The sequence below is a fragment of the Myotis yumanensis genome, unplaced genomic scaffold (genome assembly GCF_028538775.1).
Source record: "Myotis yumanensis isolate MYYU_CA2020_CCGP unplaced genomic scaffold, mMyoYum1.0.hap1 SCAF_2, whole genome shotgun sequence".
Lineage (NCBI taxonomy): Eukaryota > Metazoa > Chordata > Mammalia > Chiroptera > Vespertilionidae > Myotis > Myotis yumanensis.
The window spans coordinates 147,766,803-147,787,388 of NW_027223753.1; the positions used below are offsets into that span (position 1 = coordinate 147,766,803).

The window sequence follows — 20,586 nt, forward strand, 5'->3', positions numbered from 1 at the left end:
CAACCCCCTGATCGGCCCTGCTCTGTGCATGACAGGGGGGAGCTCCTCAACCCCCTGATGGGCCCTGCTCTGTGCGTGACAGGGGGGAGCTCCCCAACCCCCTGATCGACCCTGCTCTGTGTGTGACAGGGTACAGAGCCCCAACCCCCCTGATGGGCCCTGCTCTGTGTGTGACAGGGGGGAGCTCCCCAACCCCCTGATCAACCCTGCTCTGTGTGTGACAGGGTACAGAGTCCCAACCCCCCTGATGGGCCCTGCTCTGTGAGTGACAGGGCCCCAACCCCCTGATTGGCCCTGCTCTGTGCGTGACAGGGGGTGGCGCCGCAACCTCCCCATCGACCCTGCCTTGAGTGTGACAGGGGGCGGTGCCCCAACCCCCCAATCAGCCCTACCCTGAGCGTGACTGAGGGTGGCATCACAACCTCCTGATCCGCCCTGCTCTGTGCATGATGGGGTGGCGCCCCAACTCCCCAATCGGCCCTGCTCTGAGCCTTACCAGGGGCTGCACCTAGGGATTGGGCGTGCCCTCTGCCACCCGGGAGCAGGCCTAAGCCAGCAGGTCGTTATCTCCCGAGGGGTCCCAGACTGCGAGAGGGCACAGGCCGGGCTGGGGGACCCCCCTCCCCCCCCCGGGGGGGAAAAATTTTGTGCACCGGGCCTAATATCACAACTAGTATATATATAATTCGTGGAAGAACTATTATTATTTTATACTTGTATTGCAAATCTCATCCAAAATAATTGACTAATGACTCATTTTGTGAGAGAAGTAAAGTAAAAGAGATAGTATGCAACCTTGCTCCCATCCCTCCTCCAGACAAACCCCATAGATCCATAAGTTGAGGAATGATGGAAGAAAGAGAAGAGAGGAAGATGAATTTCTCCTTTGGCTCTATGCACTCCAAGTAACAAGGTATTTTGCATCTGTTTTTCTTGAGACTCCTCCAGTCTATTATGCAACTGCATATTTATACCTCTCCACTGAAGAAAAACAAGGGCAATGGCTGTTGCACCAACAGAACCTCATAGATGGACATATGGGATAAGCTGCCAAGATTTTGCTGTGCTTATTTCCAGGTATCTGTCTTCCCGAGAATTCCGTCAGTAATTAGAGCATAACACCCAGCTAGGTAAATATGGGTTTTAAACACTCTCTATAATTCGAAAATAGACAATAAGAAAGTTGTACTCTATCACCTGTACCTCTCTATACCTACTTGTTACAAATTGCATAATCTTGATGAGACTGGCTGACATAACTGGTGCATAGTTTGCTGTTTAGAGTAAACTGTATGATGATAAATTCATTCGGTTAACTGTTAATCTTGCCACTGAAAATGGTAATTGTTTGAAAAATGAAAATGAGAAAAGTTCTGGTTTTACTCATTATGTTCTCGTGTTGGAAACAGATGTTACCATGCAGTTAAAAATTCCTTTGCTTTTAATTAAACTTTATATTTTGAGATCGCGAGAGTCACATGCACACTTTAATGAAATAATACAGAGAGATCCTGTGTGTTCTTCCCCCACTTTCCCCCCTGGTAACATTTTGCAAACTGGAGTGGAGTATAATATCACAACTAGTATATTGATATTGATATTGATATTGATATACTTATGAGATAATCTACTAATAATATTCATATTTTCAAAGTCTTACATCTAATTTGTGTGTGTGTGTGTGTGAGAGAGAGAGAGAGAGAGAGAGAGAGAAAGAGAGAGAGAGATGTGTAATTATTTCTATGCAATTTTATCATGTTTATGTTCATATAGCTACCACAGTCAAGGTACAGAACTGCTCCATCCCACAAGGGTTCCTCATATTGCCCTTTTATAACCAAAACCACCTCCCTAACCTCCATCTTTAATCCCTAACAAATACCAAAATGTTCTTTATTTCTATAATTTTGTCATATCAAGAAGGCTATATATATGGACACATACAGGTAAGTAATTTTGAAATTTGTCCAAGTTGTTATGTCTATCAATAATTTTTATTATATTATTGCTGAGTAGTAATCCATAGTATAGGTGTACCTCTATCTACTTAACAGTCAGCTGTTGAAAGACAATCTGGGGTGTTTCCAGTTTTTGTGAATTATTAATAAAGTTGCTGTTTCCAGTTTTTTTATATTACTAATAAAGCTGCTGTGAACTTTCTTACAGTTTTTTTTGTATGAATATAGGTTTTCATTTCCCTGAGATAGATTCCCAATAGTGCAATTTATGGGTTGTATGGCAATTGCATGCTCAGATTTATAAGAAATTGCCAAACTGTTTTCCAAAGTAACTGTACCATTTTATATTCCCACCAGCAATATATCAGTTTTCTACCTTTTTTTTTTTACATCACATTAGTCTGTGTAAGTGACAAAATTAGTAAATAAATACATGACCCATGTAATACAAAACAGCTCGTAAAATGCCAATCCAAAAAAGTCCAAAGGGTAAAAAGGCAGGTGCTATATAAAAAAAAGCTCTCTCGAGCAACGGCCTCTCTCTGCCTTGCCTCTGCTCCTAACAGGTAAGCTCTATGTTCCTGGAAAGTCCCAATATGCCCTAAAGCTTTGTTTGGTGTAAATTAAAATAAACAAATCTTTTTTCAAAACAGGGTCATGGCCTATAAAATGCTTCAAGTGGTCCTGTGTTCAACTTTGCTTATAGGTAAGAACTTATTTTTTTTCTACTTATATCTTTTACAATTACTAGGATGATAGATAACCCCTTTTGACTTTTTAAAGACATGAATAAACAGGCTTTATCAATAGACCAATTCTAAAGCATTGAGGAAAACAAGCTATGTGCCATGCTGAGTTTTTGAACACGTTAGTGTTAACTGTGTGTGTGTGTGTGTGTGTGTGTGTGTGTGAGACCATTTTATTCCTAATTATTGTTAACATAGTAACATACTATTGTTGCTAAGAAATTTATTGAATTGCTGCCACCAAAGAAGTGCTTTGGTATCCTTGAGCAAAGAAGAATTTAAATGCCTTTTAGAAACTGTAATACTTACATCGTACTATTATGTGGCGACCTCAAGGTACTTTGAGAGTATGAATTTATTAACCTTTTGGGCAAGCAGTAGCTCAGAGAAGCGATGTTTTAAAGACAGATCAAGGAAGGCACTGGAGGCCAGGTAATTTGCTGCCATATTGGCCTGGTAATTCAGGGGCTTATATCTGAATTGAACTGAGAGATCATTTGTTTTTCTTATAACCCAAACTGAAGATACTCACAAAGGTATAAATTATTCTCAGTTAAATCTCTGCAATTTATAAATACTCTGATGTAGATGCTTAAATCAGAATAAATTTCTACTTTTATAATATGCTTCTGAGAACCATGCAAAAATTATGTGCTTTGCTTGAGGTACACACACACACACACACATGCACACACACACACACATCTATATCTAAATCATTTTTTATATTTCATTTGTTTTTTGCATTATATTTTAATCTTATTTTTCAATTAAAGTTTACAGTCAATGTTGTTTTGTTTTAGTTTCATGTGTACAGCATAATGGTTAGGCAATCACATACTTTACAAGTAATCTCCTGATACTTCAGGTACCTACCTGGCACCACACATAGGTATTACAATATTACTGTCTATGTTTCCTCTGCTGTACTTACATCTCCATGACTATTTTATAACTAACAATTTGTACCTCTTTTCTTTTAAAGCAAAGTAGGATTTATTGAAGATATACTCCAAACGAGGAGCAGGCCAGTCAGAGAGAGTGGCCTCGAACTCCTGGGTTATACGGTTTAAAAGAAGGATTTTTCTGGGTGGAGACTTTCATTTGCATTCAGGGATGATTGACAGAAAAGGGTTACATAACTATATTTCTTCTACATATGTCCTTACACACCATAATGCATACAGAAAAAAACCCCAATTTATACTTCTTAATCCCTTCAATTTTTCACCCAGTCCACCAACCCCTTTCCCCTGTGGCAACCATCAGTCTGTTCTTAGTACCTATGCGTTTGTTTCTATTGTATTTGTTTATGTTGCTCTTTAGATTTCACATATAAGTGAAATCATAGGGTATTTATTTTTCTCTGGTTTATTTCACTTAGCACAATTTCACTCTAGGTCCATTCATGCTGTTGCAAGTGGTAGATCTCATTCTTTTTTATGGCTAAATAATATTCCACTTTATATCTGTTCCACCATTTTTTTATCCACTTGTCTACTAATGGGCTCTTGGGTTGCTTCCATATCTTGGCTACGGTAAATAACACTGCAAGTAACAAAGGGGTGCATATAGTTTTTGAATCAGTTGGGTTTCTTCAGATATATACCCCAAAGTGAAATTGCTGGGTCATAAGGCAATTCCATTTTTAACTTTCTGAGGAATCTTTACACCGTTTTCCACAGTGACTTCACCAGTCTGTATTCCCACCAACTGTGCACTATATCTAAACTATTAGTCTAGGTATATATGAGAATACATAATTAGCCTTTTATTCCTAAGCTTGTGAATAATTTTGTTAAGGTAAGAAACATTCAAAACTATAAATAATTTTTGTAAGTTTATTTGAGCCAAACTGTTGACAATTGCTGGGAAGCAGAATCTCAATGTATTGACATAATGCTCTGAAGAATGGTGGTTTTTCACCCATTTTCATAAATTACCATCAAAGGTGGGTTACATGAAATCCATTGGTGATAGATTAGGGAGGTGGGAGAAAGCAAACCAGGGAAATGTCTGGGATTGGATAAAAAGTAAAATGATAGACACATGCTTCTTTTACATAGATGGGTACAGGATAGTTAACAGTCAACAATTAACACAATAACAATGAGGGAATTTGTGGCCTGTGCCCTGGCACATTGGTTGTGCCCTGAGGGGTCCAGAAAAGGGGAAGTTACAAGCTACCCTGACATTCCAAAGGTATGTTATCATAGATGCAAAAAGACAACAGGCTCAGTTAAGATCAAAGTTTATCTTTGTCAGGGAAGATACCTGCCCAGGAAATGACTACCCACCATAACTGCTTTTAGTTAAAATTTTCATTTCAGACCATCCTTTGTGGTTACTTTAGGTCTTTGAGTTTGCAAGACTGCCATGCAGGCCTTCCCTGAGCTAGTCAGGTTAGCATGTGGCCCCTTTTTGTCCACAATTTTAGTAAAGAGGTCTTTTTCTAATCCTCACCTGAGGATATGTTTTTATTGGTTTTAGAGAGAGGGGAAGAAAGAGAGAGAGAGAGAGAGAGAGAGAGAGAGATGAGAGAGAGAGAGAGAGAGAGAGAGGAAGAGAGAGAAACATCCATTGGTTGCCTCCTGTACATGCCTCATCTATGCATCCTGACCTACGTGCCCCAACTGGGGATTGAACACAGGCAGGGCTTCATAAAGAGTTTTAATCATTAATATTGCACTTTATATTTGGGACATATTTAATTAAATTATTTAGAAATTTTTAACCACATTAATATAAAGCAATTATCATCACACCAAGTTAAGCCTATATCTCCAGACGAAAAAAAGTGAGTTTGGCTCAGTTTAAGTGAGTGAGTGAGGAGCACATTGCAAACTGAAGCCATGGGCTGGTTATAATCCATCAGTATAAAGCTTTGCCTTGACTGCTGATCCATGCAATTGACTTTTAGAGTTGGTGACAGTAGATGACTGCAAGGCTAAAAGCACTACATCTGGTCCACATTCCCCTGTGAACACTGCAGGGCCAAAAATATCTGGCAAAGGGGAAATGGTTCTGCAAAAATGATTTTTGTGCACTTAGAAGATTAACTTTAACTCCAGCTGAGATGCAAATATGTCTACCTATAAAGAAACTGCTTTGATTCACTTCACTTAATAGTGAATAAATAAATGAATGACTGAGTTTGTGTCATTGAAGTTCATGCAAGTACGAGCTGAGATCAGAAACTAAGAACAAAGGATCATTGACACTGCTGGGTGCCCTTCAGATCTCAGGAAAGAAGCCTTTATTGCTTTCGGACTGAAGAGACTGAAGTCTTTAGAACCCAGTTCATTTTTTAAACTAGTAACTAATTTAACCAACATTTTCTAAGTCATACAGCTCTAAAGTAAGAAAATATTAGCTTGAATCAACTTTCTTTACTTCTCCTCCCTCCCTTTTACATATAAGAATGAGGACACATTTGTAATACCTTAACCAATAAAGAAATTAAAAAAAAAAAAAAGAATGCAGCCTATTCATCTATTCCTCCCTGGAGCCCTTCTGCTTATCATAAAAAAACAACAATTTAAAAAGTTTGTTTGTTTCTGTTATTTAAAAAAGTTTTCTCTGTTACAGATTAGTTGTCTAACAAATTACTTTTATCTAGAACTTAATTTGAAGTAAATAGGGAAAAGATCTCATTATCTATTTTCCTAATGGGAATGCTGAAGCTAAAAATGATAGTCTTACTCAAGTAATCACATATATGGGCAAAGTCCCCAAATTATTTTATTGATTTTCTCAAAATAGTACCTTACACATTGGAGATGATTCCCTAGTCAGAGAATTAGAAGTCAAGTGTCATCATTTGATTATAAAACAAAGCAACTCTCTCGTTAGCATTTAGGTCAAGAATTGCTTTCTCCTATAATAAACCAACAAAATTGCTACTACATAATAAGTCTTTATTATGTGTCAAGAGCTGTCCTTATGTCACCTTAATTCAATTCAATTCTCAGAAACACTCTGCAAGTAGGTGTTATGATTCCCATTATACAAAAAGAAAACTGAGACTTAGACAAGATAAATGACCAAACTACACAGTTAATCAATAGTGGGTGCCAATTCACATACAAATTCTACATCCAGGTCTTTTGAGAACAAAACCCTTCTTTCTACAAACTGTCCCCTCCGGTACCACAGTGCTAGATATGGGCTATGCAGAAACAGGAGAGGCAGCAGGGCACACAGCAAGATCTCCTGAAAAAGTAATAGGGCCAGTATTGTAGCCATTGGTTCGACAAGTAAAGGTCTGGAGTTAGGGAGCTGGGTGACTTTATCTGAGGAAATAGAGTCAGACCAGGATATAACTGAAGATTGTTCTATGACAGTTCCCAGTTGTACTGAAGGGAAAAAGAAGTCCTGAACTCAACATGTTCCACCTCAGTAGGGCACTTAATAAAATCAAATAGCCCCATATCTCAGAAAGAGGAAATAGAGAAAATACACATATTTGGAAAATGTTTCACTAAATAAGTAAACCAATTTTTGGGGTTGACTCATATATGAAACAATTGGGGGGGGCGTGGGGGGAGGAGGAGTTATGCCCTTATTATTGGCCTGTGATCAGGACTATCTATAAAGTACAAGTATGTCTTTCGGTTTTATACAGAGGAAAACTGAAAGTGCCTTTAGCCTGTTTCTCTGGCAGAGTTTAAACTCCTGTTTTTCAGTCCACAGTTAGTAACCAAGGCCAATTTATCATGAAGTTTGTTTGGTTTGGTTTGGTTTGGTTTCTTTTGACAAGAGCTGTTAAGCTTACACTTTCTTCCCCATGACCCCATCAGCACCTCCAACCCCTCCCTTTTTGCCCTCTCTTCATGAAAGGAATAGCCCTTTTCCATCAGGCCTGCAGCCCTCCAATTTCTTGGAGAGTATTCCTTGATACACTTTTGTTTCTTTTATAAGATTTTTATTTAAAAATCTTAATTTTAGCCCTGGCCTGTTTGGCTCAGTGGATAGAGAGTCGGCCTGTGGACTGAAGGGTCCCGGGTTCGATTCCGGTCAAGGGCATGTACCTTGGTTGCGGGCACATCCCCAGTGGAGGGTGTGCAGGAGGCAACTGATCGATGTTTCTCTCTCATCGATGTTTCTAACTCTCTCTCTCTCCTTTCCTCTCTGTAAAAAATCAATAAAATATATTTTTAAAAAATCTTGATTTTACCTACTCACTTTGGCTTAAGGTTGATCTTGCTTTGAAGAAAGTGGGTAGTAAGAATAAACTGGTAGATAACTTGGTTGGACAAAAACCAAAAATGTCATTGCCTATGACTAGATTCATTGAGCATGCTGAATGTTGTAGAAAAACTCTCTTTTCCTACCCACGTGGAATTTTTTGTCATGACAGTAGAGTTGGGATTCCCATCAACACACATAAACAGTGACCCAGAAAGGCTCACTATGGGATCATGCAAAATGCTGCTTTTCATGAGTTACAGATTTCTCTGTCTATGCCAGTGATTCTCAACCTTCTGGCCCTTTAAATACAGTTCCTCATGTTGTGACCCAACCATAAAATTATTTTCGTTGGTGCTTCATAACTGTAATGTTGCTACTGTTATGAATCATAATGTAAATATCTGATATGCAGGATGGTCTTAGGCGACCCCTGTGAAAGGGTCGTTCGACCGCCAAAGGGGTCTCGACCCACAGGTTGAGAACCGCTGGTATGCGATTAAAGACCAAAAAAATATCTGCTGGCTCCAAAGTATATCCCAGGGAAATACGTGGCCACAAGAGTGAGGGTGAATGTGGCTGTATACCGAGAACAGGTTAAAACAGATGGAAGTTGAACTCAAGCCAAACCAGTTTCTGTTTACATTTCAAAGTACTCAACACATCAGCAATTGTGACGTCAATAAAGTTGAAATCTCTGAGTTAAAAGTTCAGTTACAGAGCATTTTAATAACAGATCATTTACTATGATCCTGAAGATTTGAGAACTGGTCCCATAGTCCAGTGCCTCTTTTTTTTTTTTCCCAATGCAGGTCCATCAAACCTCCTTGCTTCTCTCATCTTACTGCCTGTTTGTGTCCTGTTCTCCTCAGGACTTCTTATATTTTACAACCTCCCTTCTTTTTTCTCTTCTTTCTTTGATTTCTTTTCTTGATTTCTCTCTTCTCCTTTCTTTTTCTTTTTCAACCTTTTTTTCTCACAACCCAAATTTCTTAGCTCTCATTTTCTCTCTCACTAATTTTTATCTGAATTTCAGAAAAATGAAAGAATCCATTCTATTAAATATAACTATTTTATCTTCCACCATGAAGTTTTGGTCAGTGACCAAAGTATAGAGTGAAAAGAAATAATTAACTACTTTATTATTTGTGAAGAAAATTATTTGCTTAACACAAAGAAAAAATAATTAAGTCTAAAAATTATGAACCTAAACATTAGTATTTTAATCTTTCACAAAATTAAAAAAAATTATTCTACATTTATATAGGTCTTTGAGAATGTTACTGAATTGCCAAGATGTTTGTATATCCTTTTCTCCTGATCCTCTTTAGTACTTAACTAGAGGCCCTGTGCATGAAAATTCATGCACTGGAGGGGGGTCCATCAGCCCGGCCTGCCCCCTCTCACAGTCCGGGAGCCCTCAGGGGTGGGAGGCGACCCCACAATCAGGGGAAGGTGATGCTCCCATCACACCTCTGCTGCTGCCACTGCCGGCAGCGCAAACCTCAGCTGGCCTGGTTACTTGAGCCTCGGGCAGCCCTGGGTGGCTGGGCAGCTGACATCTGAGGCTTACCTGTGCCTTGGGTGTCAGTTGAGCAGCCACCATCCAAGGCTTGCCTGTGCCTCGGGCCAGCCCTGGGTGTCTGGGGGGCTGAGGGACTCCGGAGGCAGGCGCGTGGAGCTGGCCCAGCCTTGCCACATACCTGCCACCCCAGTGGGGCTGAGGGGACTGGGCACAGCCATCTTGTGGCTGTGGGTGCTGCCACCTTTGAGGGTGTGGCAGCAATTAGCATATTCCCTCCTTATTGACTGTGGGTGCCACCATCTTTGCAACGGCATGAAGGTCAATTAGCATATTCCCTCTTTATTAGATAGGATCTCTAGTGACCATTTATACTTTCAGTACTTAACTTATGTGCACACATAATTGCCTGGGTACTTATATTATCTTTTTTTTTTTAAGACATCAATAATTTAAGGGCATGGGCTGAGACTATGTCCAATAAAAATAGTAAATAGTAAATGTTATTCTCTCATTGTTTGGACTGAGTGCTAGGTGCTTTACTTTCAGTATCCCATACCTAAGTGTTTTGAACTTGTGACAGGACTATAGTGCTTATTCTCTAGTACAGGTATCAGGTAACACTATACGTATCAGTGTCACTGGAACCCAAGGGAAAGAGCTACTATAGGCCTATCCTATGAACCTGGCAGATATTTTATGTCTTGTATCCCCACTGAATCCCAACACATTTACTTCACAGATGCTGAAGGTTACATGAGGGAAGAAATTCACAGTCATGGCTGTCCAGGGATGGAAAACTCCTGCTGGTTGGAGTGCTCTGTCTGTGCTATATTTTTTTTTCCTGTTTCTTAGTGAGGATTTGAGAAAACAGACCTGTTGGGTTCTCTGAGCCACCTTCTGACACATAGCATTCCCCTTCTTTTCCCTGGTTTTGAAATAAACCAAAAATGATTAGGAAAGGCAATCCATTTTCTTTATTACTGAGAAAGGCCAACTGGAAGATGCAATGTGTACTATATATAAGTACACAACAGGCCTGATGACTGGACCCACAACTTGGCAAATTTCATACCCAATTGCAGGTTGCAGAACCAGAACAGAAAGTGTGCCCTCTGAGGGCAGCGCACTCTCCAGAGAAAAAAGGAAGAGTGGGCTGGACATGCCTCTTGCACTTACCAGTTAAATGAGGCACTTCCCCTCCAGGGGGGCAGAGCACACCAAGGGAAAAGGGAGGCCTGAGATTAGTCCAAATTAAAGAAAACAGGAATCTACCATCAAACGCTGCCCTTTCGTTCTGTATCTTAAGTTTCACATTAATTCACATTGATCTTTTTAGTGTATGGGTTCCTACCACAAGTATCATTTTCATGGTCACATGCATAACATACAGACTAGTCAGTTATTTCTCCACTATCCAGTTTAAAGTGTCTTTTCCAGCCTTCCCTGGACATGGCAATATAGGGAGTCTTTCCACTTCTAATATAGCTCCCGTTACTCCCATACTGCTCACCAGCCTGTGATGGGCACTCATCTTTTTGTATAATGTGAATACATTTTTATTTGTTTTGCTTTAATTATTGGGCAGGTCTATTTTGACTTCTCTTTCACTTATTTCTGTCTGTTTCAGTGCTGAATTTCTCAGCATGCAAATTCCTTGATGGTAGTGAGAGCTGTGCCCACTTAGCATATTCTGTATGCTCCAATGACATAATCCCACACAGAGAAAGACATTTTCAGTTAACGACTTCTTTGTTATGAATACATCCCAGTTAAAAACATTAGAGCTGGAAGAGACCTTAGAGATGATATGATGCAGCCTCATCTTACAGAACAGATAATGGAGATACACGGATAAAGAGTGACTTGGTGACTAGTCACTACCAGGGCCAGGATAAGACTTTGCATCTCTGATCTTTCTTGGCTTGTGTGAAGAGAGGTGTGATCTCGAATAGCTCCATTCTCCTTCTGCCTGTTTTTACTGCACAGAACTTTCTGCAGAGGATATTCTAGAATGGTTTCGATAGTAGAACTAAGCTTGACAGGTCTTAGTAAGACTATGATACAGAATGAAAGAAAGGAGAGTGTATAGGAATTTGGAAAGAGAAAAAAATATTTTTATAGCTTATGATTATAAAGTTTAAAAAAGGTATTAACCTGACTCACATTGCCTACATTTAAAAAACCCATTTAATAGCCAACAAGGTAATAAAACTCAGGGTTCAGTTTTCAAACCCCAGCAGTATTACATAAGCTTGCAAACACAAAACTCTGATTTTGTTCTCACTAACTTTCAAGGATGATCAGGCAGATTGTAAAAAGGAGGAGAGATTTCTCAAGCAGAGAGGATAATAGCATGCCCTTCTATATAACTTACATTTTATTTCCAATCTTGCCATTGACTTACTATGTGACCTTGAGTGAGTCATTTCATCTCCACGTGGCAATTTTCTCATTTGTAAAGCGGGATAATAAATACTACTTTCTGTCTCTCTCCTGGGTGATGTTATTATCACCATCAATTAATATTTATTGGATGCCTGTTGGTCGCATAATGCTGAGGTAAGCGCTTTGTTCTGGGAGGAGAGGGGATGGAGAGGCGTGCTGGAGGAGATTATATGAGTGAAATATTTTCCATGAGCAAAAAAAAAAGGAAGAAAGAAAGAAAAAGATTTACAAAAGACAGAATATTAGAGCTTAAAATAGCTTGGGCTTATATTTTAAAGCATGCTTCTTTGCCAAGATTGATGTAATAGCAATGTTTTTCTTAGTAATTGTACAATGCACCAGGATTATGATGCAGAATATTAATTTTACTTTTGGATGATTCTAAATAAAACTATCTTAAAAATAATTGTGATTTCTTTTTCAGCTGTAAATTATATCCTAAGCATAATTTATTTAGAAATACTTATTTGATATTGAGGGTATCAGATTAACTTTACCTAGCCATTCCCTTTGTTTTAAAAGACAACTTTTTAAAAACCGAGTAAGTGCACATTAAACATGTAACATTGTAGAACACTTTCTCTTCAAATGTAATAAAGAGAAATCTGAAAGTCACCTATCAACACATTTCAGCTGAAACCAAAAATGTAATAGTGGTCAGTCCATACTAGTCAGCCTAAATGAATGGGAGTTTCCAGTTCTCTCCCAGTCCATCCTGTCTTCCCATCCCTCTGTCACCTACTTACCTCTCATCTTGGACTATTCGAAGAGCCTCTGACCTTGTTTCTTTCATTCTACTCTCTTCCTTTTACCAGCTGCTCTCCATACCACTGACAAAGGAGTTGTCAAAAGTAAATCTATGATGAATAAACAAAATGTTGGCATATACATAACAAAATATTTAGCCTTAAAAAGGAATTAAAGGCTGACATATGCCACACCATGGATAAAACTTGAAGATATTACACTATGTGAAATAAGTCAGACACAGAAAGACAAATATTACAGGATTCCCTTTATTTAAGGTCCCTAGAATAAACCAACTCCTAGAGACACAGAGTAAAAAGGTGTTTACCAGGGGCTGGGGGAGAGGACCATGGGAATTATTGTTTAAAGGATACAGAGTTTCTACCTCAGATACTGAAAAAGTTCTGGAGATAGTGGTGATGGTTGCACGACATTGTGAATGCACATGATACCGCTGAAGTGTATACTTAAAAATGTTTAAAATGGTATGTTTTATTTATGTATATTTTATCACAATAAAAATTTTTTTAGTAAAACTGGTTCTGATCATTTTCTGGCACATAAATGATCATTATTTACAGACTAAAGCCCAAAGTCCTTGGTATGACGGTATAATCTTTCAGAATCAAGCTCCAGATTATCTTTCCAACATTATCTTTAACACATCCACACCACAAAGTTACCTTCGATCACACTGGCAAAGTGAGGGTCATTGAACCGGAAACTCACCTTGCTCCTCTGCTCTGAGCTCTTTATCTTCTTCAGCCTAGAATACATGCTCTTTGCTGCATCTCCTTCCTCCTAGCTGTGAAACCTTACATATTCTTTGATGCTCAACTCAAAACTAATTTCTCTGTGCAGCCTCCATGCAATATTCGAATTACTCACTCCCCGTTTAGAAGGTCTAGTCACAATATGCCTACCTATAATTATTTGTGAACTCTGAATATAATGTGAGTTCCTTAGAGGCAAGGGGTTTTTACTTGTTTTTGTTTTTTGTTTGTTTGTTGTTTGTTTGTTTGTCTTTACATGCAGTGGTGATAATCAGAGAGGCTGTCATTTTCAATAGACACTCATTTGGAAACAGAAGTTACTGGATTGGCAAGTTAAACTAGAAATAATAAGGCTAATAATTTGAACCCTTCTTAGTGCAGTGTTTTCCATCCAGTTGAGACTAGGGTGAGGCAAGTGGCAAGCTTATGGTCCAACATTTGCACAACCCTGAGAGTGAGTTCCTTTTTATATTTTACTAGAGGCCGAGTGCACAAAATTCATGGGGGGGGGGGGGGCTCAGCCCAGCCTGCACCCTCTCAAATCTGGGACCCCTTGGGGAATGTCTGACTGCTGGTTTAAACCTGACAGTCGGACATCCCTCTCACAATCTGGGACTGCTGGCTCCCAACCTCTTGCCTGCCTGCCTGCCTGATTACCCCTAACTGTTTCTGCCTGCCAGCCTGATCACCCCCTAATCACTCCCCTGCCAACCTGATCAATGCCTAACTGCTACCCTGCTGGCCTGATTGTCCCCAACTGCCCTCCCCTGCAGGCCTGGTTCCCCCAACTCCCCCCCCTCCCCTGCAGGCCCGGTTGCCCCCAACTTCCCTCCCCTGCAAACCTGGTCGCCCCCCCAACTGCCCTCCCCTGCTGGCCTGGTTGCCCCTAACTGCCCTGCCCTGCTGGCCTGATCACCCACAACTTCCCCCCCTGCTGGCCATCTAGTGGTGGCCATTTTTTTTAAATATATATTTTATTGATTTTTTTACAGAGAGGAAGGGAGAAGGATAGAGAGTTAGAAACATTGATGAGAGAGAAACATCGATCAGCTGCCTCCTGCACACTCCCCACTGGGGATGTACCTGCAACCAAGGTACATGCCCTTGACCAGAATCGAACCTGGGACCCTTGAGTCTGCAGGCCGATGCTCTATCCACTGAGCCAAACCGGTTAGGGCTAGTGGTGGCCATCTTGTGACCACATGGAGTGGCCATCTTGTGTGATGGTGTGATGGTCATTTTGCATAATACCTCTTTATCATATAGGATGCTTTAGTGACCTCACTTGCCTCATCCTAGTCTCAACTCTGTTGATTAGCAGTTTCCTTGATATTAGTAGGTGCTTATAATGCATTGCATTAGTTATCTACTATGGCATAACTCATTTCCCCAAACCTTAGCAGCTTAAAACAATCCACATTTATTATTTCACAGTTTCTGAGGGTCAGGAATTTGGGAGTGGCATAGGTTGATGATTCTAACTTAGGATCTCTCACAAGGTTATAGTTAAAGATGCTAGTGGAGGTTGTAGCCATCTGAAGGCTTGACTGGAGCAAAAGCATCAGATTCCCAGTGCCTGGCTTACATGGTTGTTGGTAGAAGATTGACTTCCCTTAGGGCAAGGGATCCAAGAGAGGGTAAGCCAGAAGCTATGATAGCTTTTATGTCCTAGCCCCAGAAATCACACACTGTGGCATCACACACTATGCATACACTGGTCAGCCCTGCTAAGTGAAAGAGGTGACCACCCAGAATATGAGTACCAGGAGGCAGTGATCTTTGGGGACAATCTTAGAGAATGGCTTCCACCACCGTCTGGTTTGACTGTATTGAACTAGATTACCTAGTAGCAGGCCAGAATTATTTCTGACATCTGTTACTACTATCTTCTGAGGTTGACTTTTGTCTTCTATTTTTAAATCATTGAATAAATAAAGTTGCTGACATTTTATAAATGAAGAATACGTCTGAATCATTTTTCAATCCTGCACTAGTAGTAGTGCAGTGTTTTGCATCCTGATTGATGTATAGTATCCAGAGAGGCTGTAATTTTCAATAGACACTCAGTTGCAACCAGAGGTTACTGGATTGGCAAGTTAAACTGGATATAATAGGGCTAATAATTAGAACCCTTAGAGCTCAAGGCCAAGCTTGGAAAAGCATGCGTTCATAGAGAATGTGTAACTGTTGTTTCTTTTTGTCTAAAATGCCTAAGACTTTTATTATTATTATTATTACTGCTATCTGGCCCCAAGTATTCTTGGCTCACAGTCATAATGTAGTGCAGTAGCTCTGAAGGGAGAATTTCATCTCTGCCTCCCACTGGTTGTGTGGCCTTCAACATATTTTTTTAAATTTTCTATGACTTAGTTTCTGTGTCTGCAAAATAAAATGACTGACAGTGCTGCTTCTTAGGTTTGTTGTGAGTATTAAATAAGGTAATTCAGCTAAAGAATTTAGCACCATGCTCAATAAGTGCTAGCTAATATTATTATTTGTGTATATACTTGTTTTCAGAGATTAGCCTTATAGATTCACAATGACTTTTGCTCTCATTATTCCAACAGTTTAAAATTAAAAGTTTGCCCTTCTTCCATGAAGCTAATTTAATATTTTCTTCAAGGAATAGGTTAAGCAATTTCCTGACCATAAAAATGTATACTGTGTCCCAAAACCCTAGTGCCCAATTATATAAGCTTCTCCAAAACTCTCTTAGCACTATCAAATCTTATCTTCCTTTATTTTGTATCTTAAGCCTTTTCTTCCTCTTTTCTATAGAGAAATTTCATACCTCATAGCTCACTTACCCCTATCCATACAGAGTATTTGTCAATAGATATTTGTTTAATGATGAATCTGTAGAGTGCCTAACATAACATGCTTGCAATTAGATTTGTAATAAATGCTTCTTTATCACAAGCGATAAACAGACTGTATTGTTACATATAGGTGAAGATTGTGTGTCTTCCTTTATATTTATTCAACTTACAACTCTGAACCTGATTGTGTTTTATTTAAGAATAACATGCCCTAACTGGTTTGGCTCAGTGGATAGAGCATCGACCTGCGGACTGAAGGGTCCCAGGTTCGATTTTGGTCAAGGGCATGTACCTTGGTTGCAGGCACATACCCAGTGGGGAGTGTGCAGGAGGCAGCTGATCAATGTTTCTCTCTCATCGATGTTTCTAACTCTCTATCCCTCTCCCTTCCTCTCTGTAAAAAAAAACCCAATATAATATATATTTTTAAAAAAGAATAAAAACACAATATAGACTATTAAAATTTCAAGATCTTAAGGAAGTTTGGATTTTTAAAATTATCATCTTTTTTTTAAATCCTGAAGTGTGAAGGAGTTAGAAAATACAGGTCTGTTTGACTTAATGATGGCTCTATTGATATTAATTTTAACTACGGTGCCAGACTTGGGAGCAGTCTACTTTAAACTGAAAGATATGTTCTATTTTAGAAGGCTTGGAAAGCAAGAAGAACATTGTTGACTGCCAGGTTTGAGCCAGGTAGTTTATATTCATTCATTTTTCCAATTCTTACGGTAATCCAATGTTATTTTGTTACTGTGTTGTTATTATTTTTATTATACCGTTTTACATATAAGAAAACTAGAGCTCAGAGAAATTAAACAACTTGCCTAAAATAGTGATGGGGCTGGAATTTGATTCTGAGGGCTCCCATGCATGTACAGAAGCTCTGAAAATCTCCATCCACCACACAGCACTAGCTTTCATGCTGTACCATATACAGCTCACGTAGGGTGGTGTCAGTACAATGGTGGCAAAGGACTAAGGAGCAGCCATTTCCCTCAAGGCAAAACTTTTCCAAGGTTTCCTTCTCAGGGGCCCATTTTCCCAGGACCACAGTTGTGTGTCTTTAAGAGGAAACATTGAGATGTAAACTGTTGCCCTAAAAGATGCTGTGCTCTTGTACTCTGAATTACAGGAGCATTGGGAGCGCCATTTTTGTTGGAAGACCCGGCAAACCAGTTCCTACATCTCAAAAGACACGTATATTTGCAGGATTACTGGGACCCAGATCACAGTCCGAATATGTGGGAAAACACACTGGCTGATCAGGTATTTGCATTTAAATAGGCATCACATCAGCTGGCTTTAACACACCACCAACCTAGTCCTGATTTTTCCTGTCCATCTGCCATGAGCTATCCCTGCCCTTTCCTCTCCATAAAGTGCTTTTGGTCTGGTGAACTCCACATCTACTTTCAAAACTAAGATCAAATGTCTCCTTTCTGATGCCTTTTCCGGCTTTCCAAGGGGGCATTTGTCCTTCCTCCGTCTCTCCCCTTTGCATGCTGTTCACTTGTGAATAGCTCACAAAATGTCACAATGGAATTGTTTGTTTCATGCACCCAACCTTTCTACTTAGGCTACAAAGGTAAAGTGCAAGTCTTCTACATCAAAATAATTATTCTCAAGAGCTACTAAAATGACTGTTATGTAGTCAAGTCTCAATAAATGATTACATGTTTGGGTAGGTGGATGGATGGATTGCGGTCACATTTTAGTTCTCTCTCAGTTGTTCAGCTGCTAACTTCCCTCTGTTATAATTATCCAAGCCTTTAATGTCATTTCATTTGCTTGTCTTTTTCACATTTTCCTATTCATTCTCTCATTCTAAGAGAAATAAAAAATAAACTTGAATTCACCAGTTTTATTTCCTCTTTTTGATGGAAGAACGCTTTGAAACTCCAGACCAAATGAAATTGTTAAATTATCTGAGGATTTCAATCAGTCATGATTTCCCTCTTACAACTCAGCAATTTAGAAAATGAGGATGTATAGCAATTAATTCCTTCACTGATTTGTTCTTTTTTTCTTTCCACATGTATTAGATTTTCATTACCACCAAGTATAAAAGTTGTATAAAATCATTATAGTCCTAGCCAGTTTGGCTCAGTGGATAGAGCATTGGCCTGTGGATCAAAGGGTCCCAGGTTTGATTCCAGTCAAGAGCATGTATCTTGGTTGTGGGCTCCTCCCTGGCCCGGGCCCTGGTAGGGGCTTGTAAGGAGGCAACTAATCAATGTGTTTCTCTCACATTGATGTTTCTCTCAGTCTTTTCCTCTCTCTTCCACTCTCCCTAAAAATCAATGGAAAAATATCCTTGAGAGAGGATTAACAACAACAAAAATAATAAATAAATAAATAAATAAATAAACAAACAAATAAATAAATAAATAAAATCATTGTAAAAGTTGAATTTCTGTGTTTTCCTGGGGCTTGGGTCCTCTCCTTACTCCACATAGCTGGCTTTTAACTGGTCTAGCAGGATCAGCTTGGTTCTGCTTAGCATTTGCTGATGGAAACCAGTAGCTTGAATCTAGTTTTTTGCCTGTTTTACTCCAACATGCATAATTTAGAGCTATTAAAAGAAAACTTTATTTCTTTGGCAAATTAAATAATTACATAGACTGGAAGGCTGTGTCTTCCTCATAGAATATTCAAATTTTCAAGTATACTCCTAACTGTAATTGTAGACCTGTGCTGTGATCAACTGACAGATACTGTAATATACCAAGACTCTACCACATGGGTCACACCGTGGCCCTGCGAAAATTGCAAAACATTTCATCAGTGAAGTAAACAGATTACTAAAAGTGTGAAAACCAACCTTGCTTGGAATTATTCTTCCATTGTATTTCTCTCAGTCTTTTAGAAAATATCTGTATGATAATCAGAATAATTGATGCCTGTGTTCTACACACTCAGAGATCATGACTTGAGTTTCCTTCTATTGCAGGCTCATGAAAAATGGACTGCTTTGAAGACAACAGCACAGTATTATCTGAATGTGAATTCCTTCACTTCTGACATATCTACTACTCGATAAATATGCTTTGCTGGTTAAACCAGGACAGCAAAAACAGTGGGAGTCAGCACGGCAATGTACCAAAACCACAGCTTTGGCAAGCTGAAGGCAAATGCTTGTCACTTACTAGATTATTTATTATGTCTGTCTCACAGAGACGTTGAACAAAGTAAATATGGAAATTTATGTAGTGACCTAGAATTCAAAGTTCTCTGTAAATGGTAGATAAAATGAGCACTAAAGTTAAAAAGACTGTAGTAATAACATTTATCAGAAAGGTCTTTTACTGAAAAAGAAAAAAAATTTAAAGCAGTATCATTAAAATTCTCTGTTCATAGCTATTGCTTTCCATTGCCTCTTCTTTGTTAGTTTACTTTTTAACTCAAGGAAGAGAGATTTCTTAAATGGGGCTGGTTCTCTGCTCTTCTCTTCAATATTTGTCACTGTCTAAAGCCAAGCTATTTTAAGACCACACTCCTGAAACGTTTTTCATCAAAGGTGTATTACTGAGAGCAGTAGAAAATAAAATCTTAACTCATATTAGGGAGTAGATGGTGACTAGGACCCCACTGAAAGTCACTCATTTACATAAATGTCAACTTCCTCAGTTTTGCCACATGTATGTAAATTTGTATTCTGCTCCATAATATACTGTTAATGTTTATTTTATTATGAAATAACAGATTTGGCTTGCTGGCCAGGAATATTTATTAATCTTTTATGTTTTATTTTTTTATTGATCTTTTAAAATAAAACTGGAAAAAAATGACTCTAAAGAAGAGTGTACTACACTTATCCTATAGTTTTCCGTATACCCATGAAATACTACTTCAGAACTCTAATTTGAGAAGCACTAAGGAGATGATACAACCAAATCACCAAGGTCTTGCCTTCCCCTCAACTCACAGATAAGTGAACGTTTTGTCTCCAAAAGTGTATTTCTACATACTATTATAAACCTAGGTCAATTGTTCTCTTAGCAGGGGGGAGGGTGACAGGTGGAAGGATTCATTTGGGAAATAGAAGCATCCTCCCAAGACCATACTTGTTTGTATGTGCTCTTACAATAGTTTTAAGCACTTTTCAGCAGAGGGTATATTGGTGAAGTCAGATGTCAAGAAGCTGCACAGTAAAGACATTGGCCGAACACTTTTGTCTTGAAGAGGACACTGGCAGCTACTAAGGATTCTCCATTTTCTATCCTAGTCCCTAGAAATGTTTTCAGTGAGAAATTGAAAGCTAATGCATAATTTATTATGTTAACCGAATCTATTTTCAATACATATAAACAGATATTTTTTTAAAAAAATATATTTTATTGATTTTTTACAGAGAGGAAGGGAGAGAGATAGAGAGTTAGAAAC

At 39.0% G+C, this 20,586-nt stretch overlaps 1 protein-coding gene across 1 annotated transcript; it reads left to right on the forward strand.

The window, feature by feature from the left end:
* Window positions 1–2,496: 2,496 nt before the first annotated feature.
* CUNH3orf85 (chromosome unknown C3orf85 homolog) lies at window positions 2,497–19,960 on the forward strand. The gene is made up of 4 exons (XM_070403537.1): window positions 2,497–2,524; window positions 2,612–2,664; window positions 17,336–17,469; window positions 19,154–19,960. The coding sequence occupies exons 2-4, from the start codon at window positions 2,616–2,618 to the stop codon at window positions 19,241–19,243; spliced, it is 273 nt and encodes a 90-aa protein (XP_070259638.1). The 5' UTR covers window positions 2,497–2,524; window positions 2,612–2,615; the 3' UTR covers window positions 19,244–19,960.
* The last annotated feature ends 626 nt before the right edge of the window (window positions 19,961–20,586 follow it).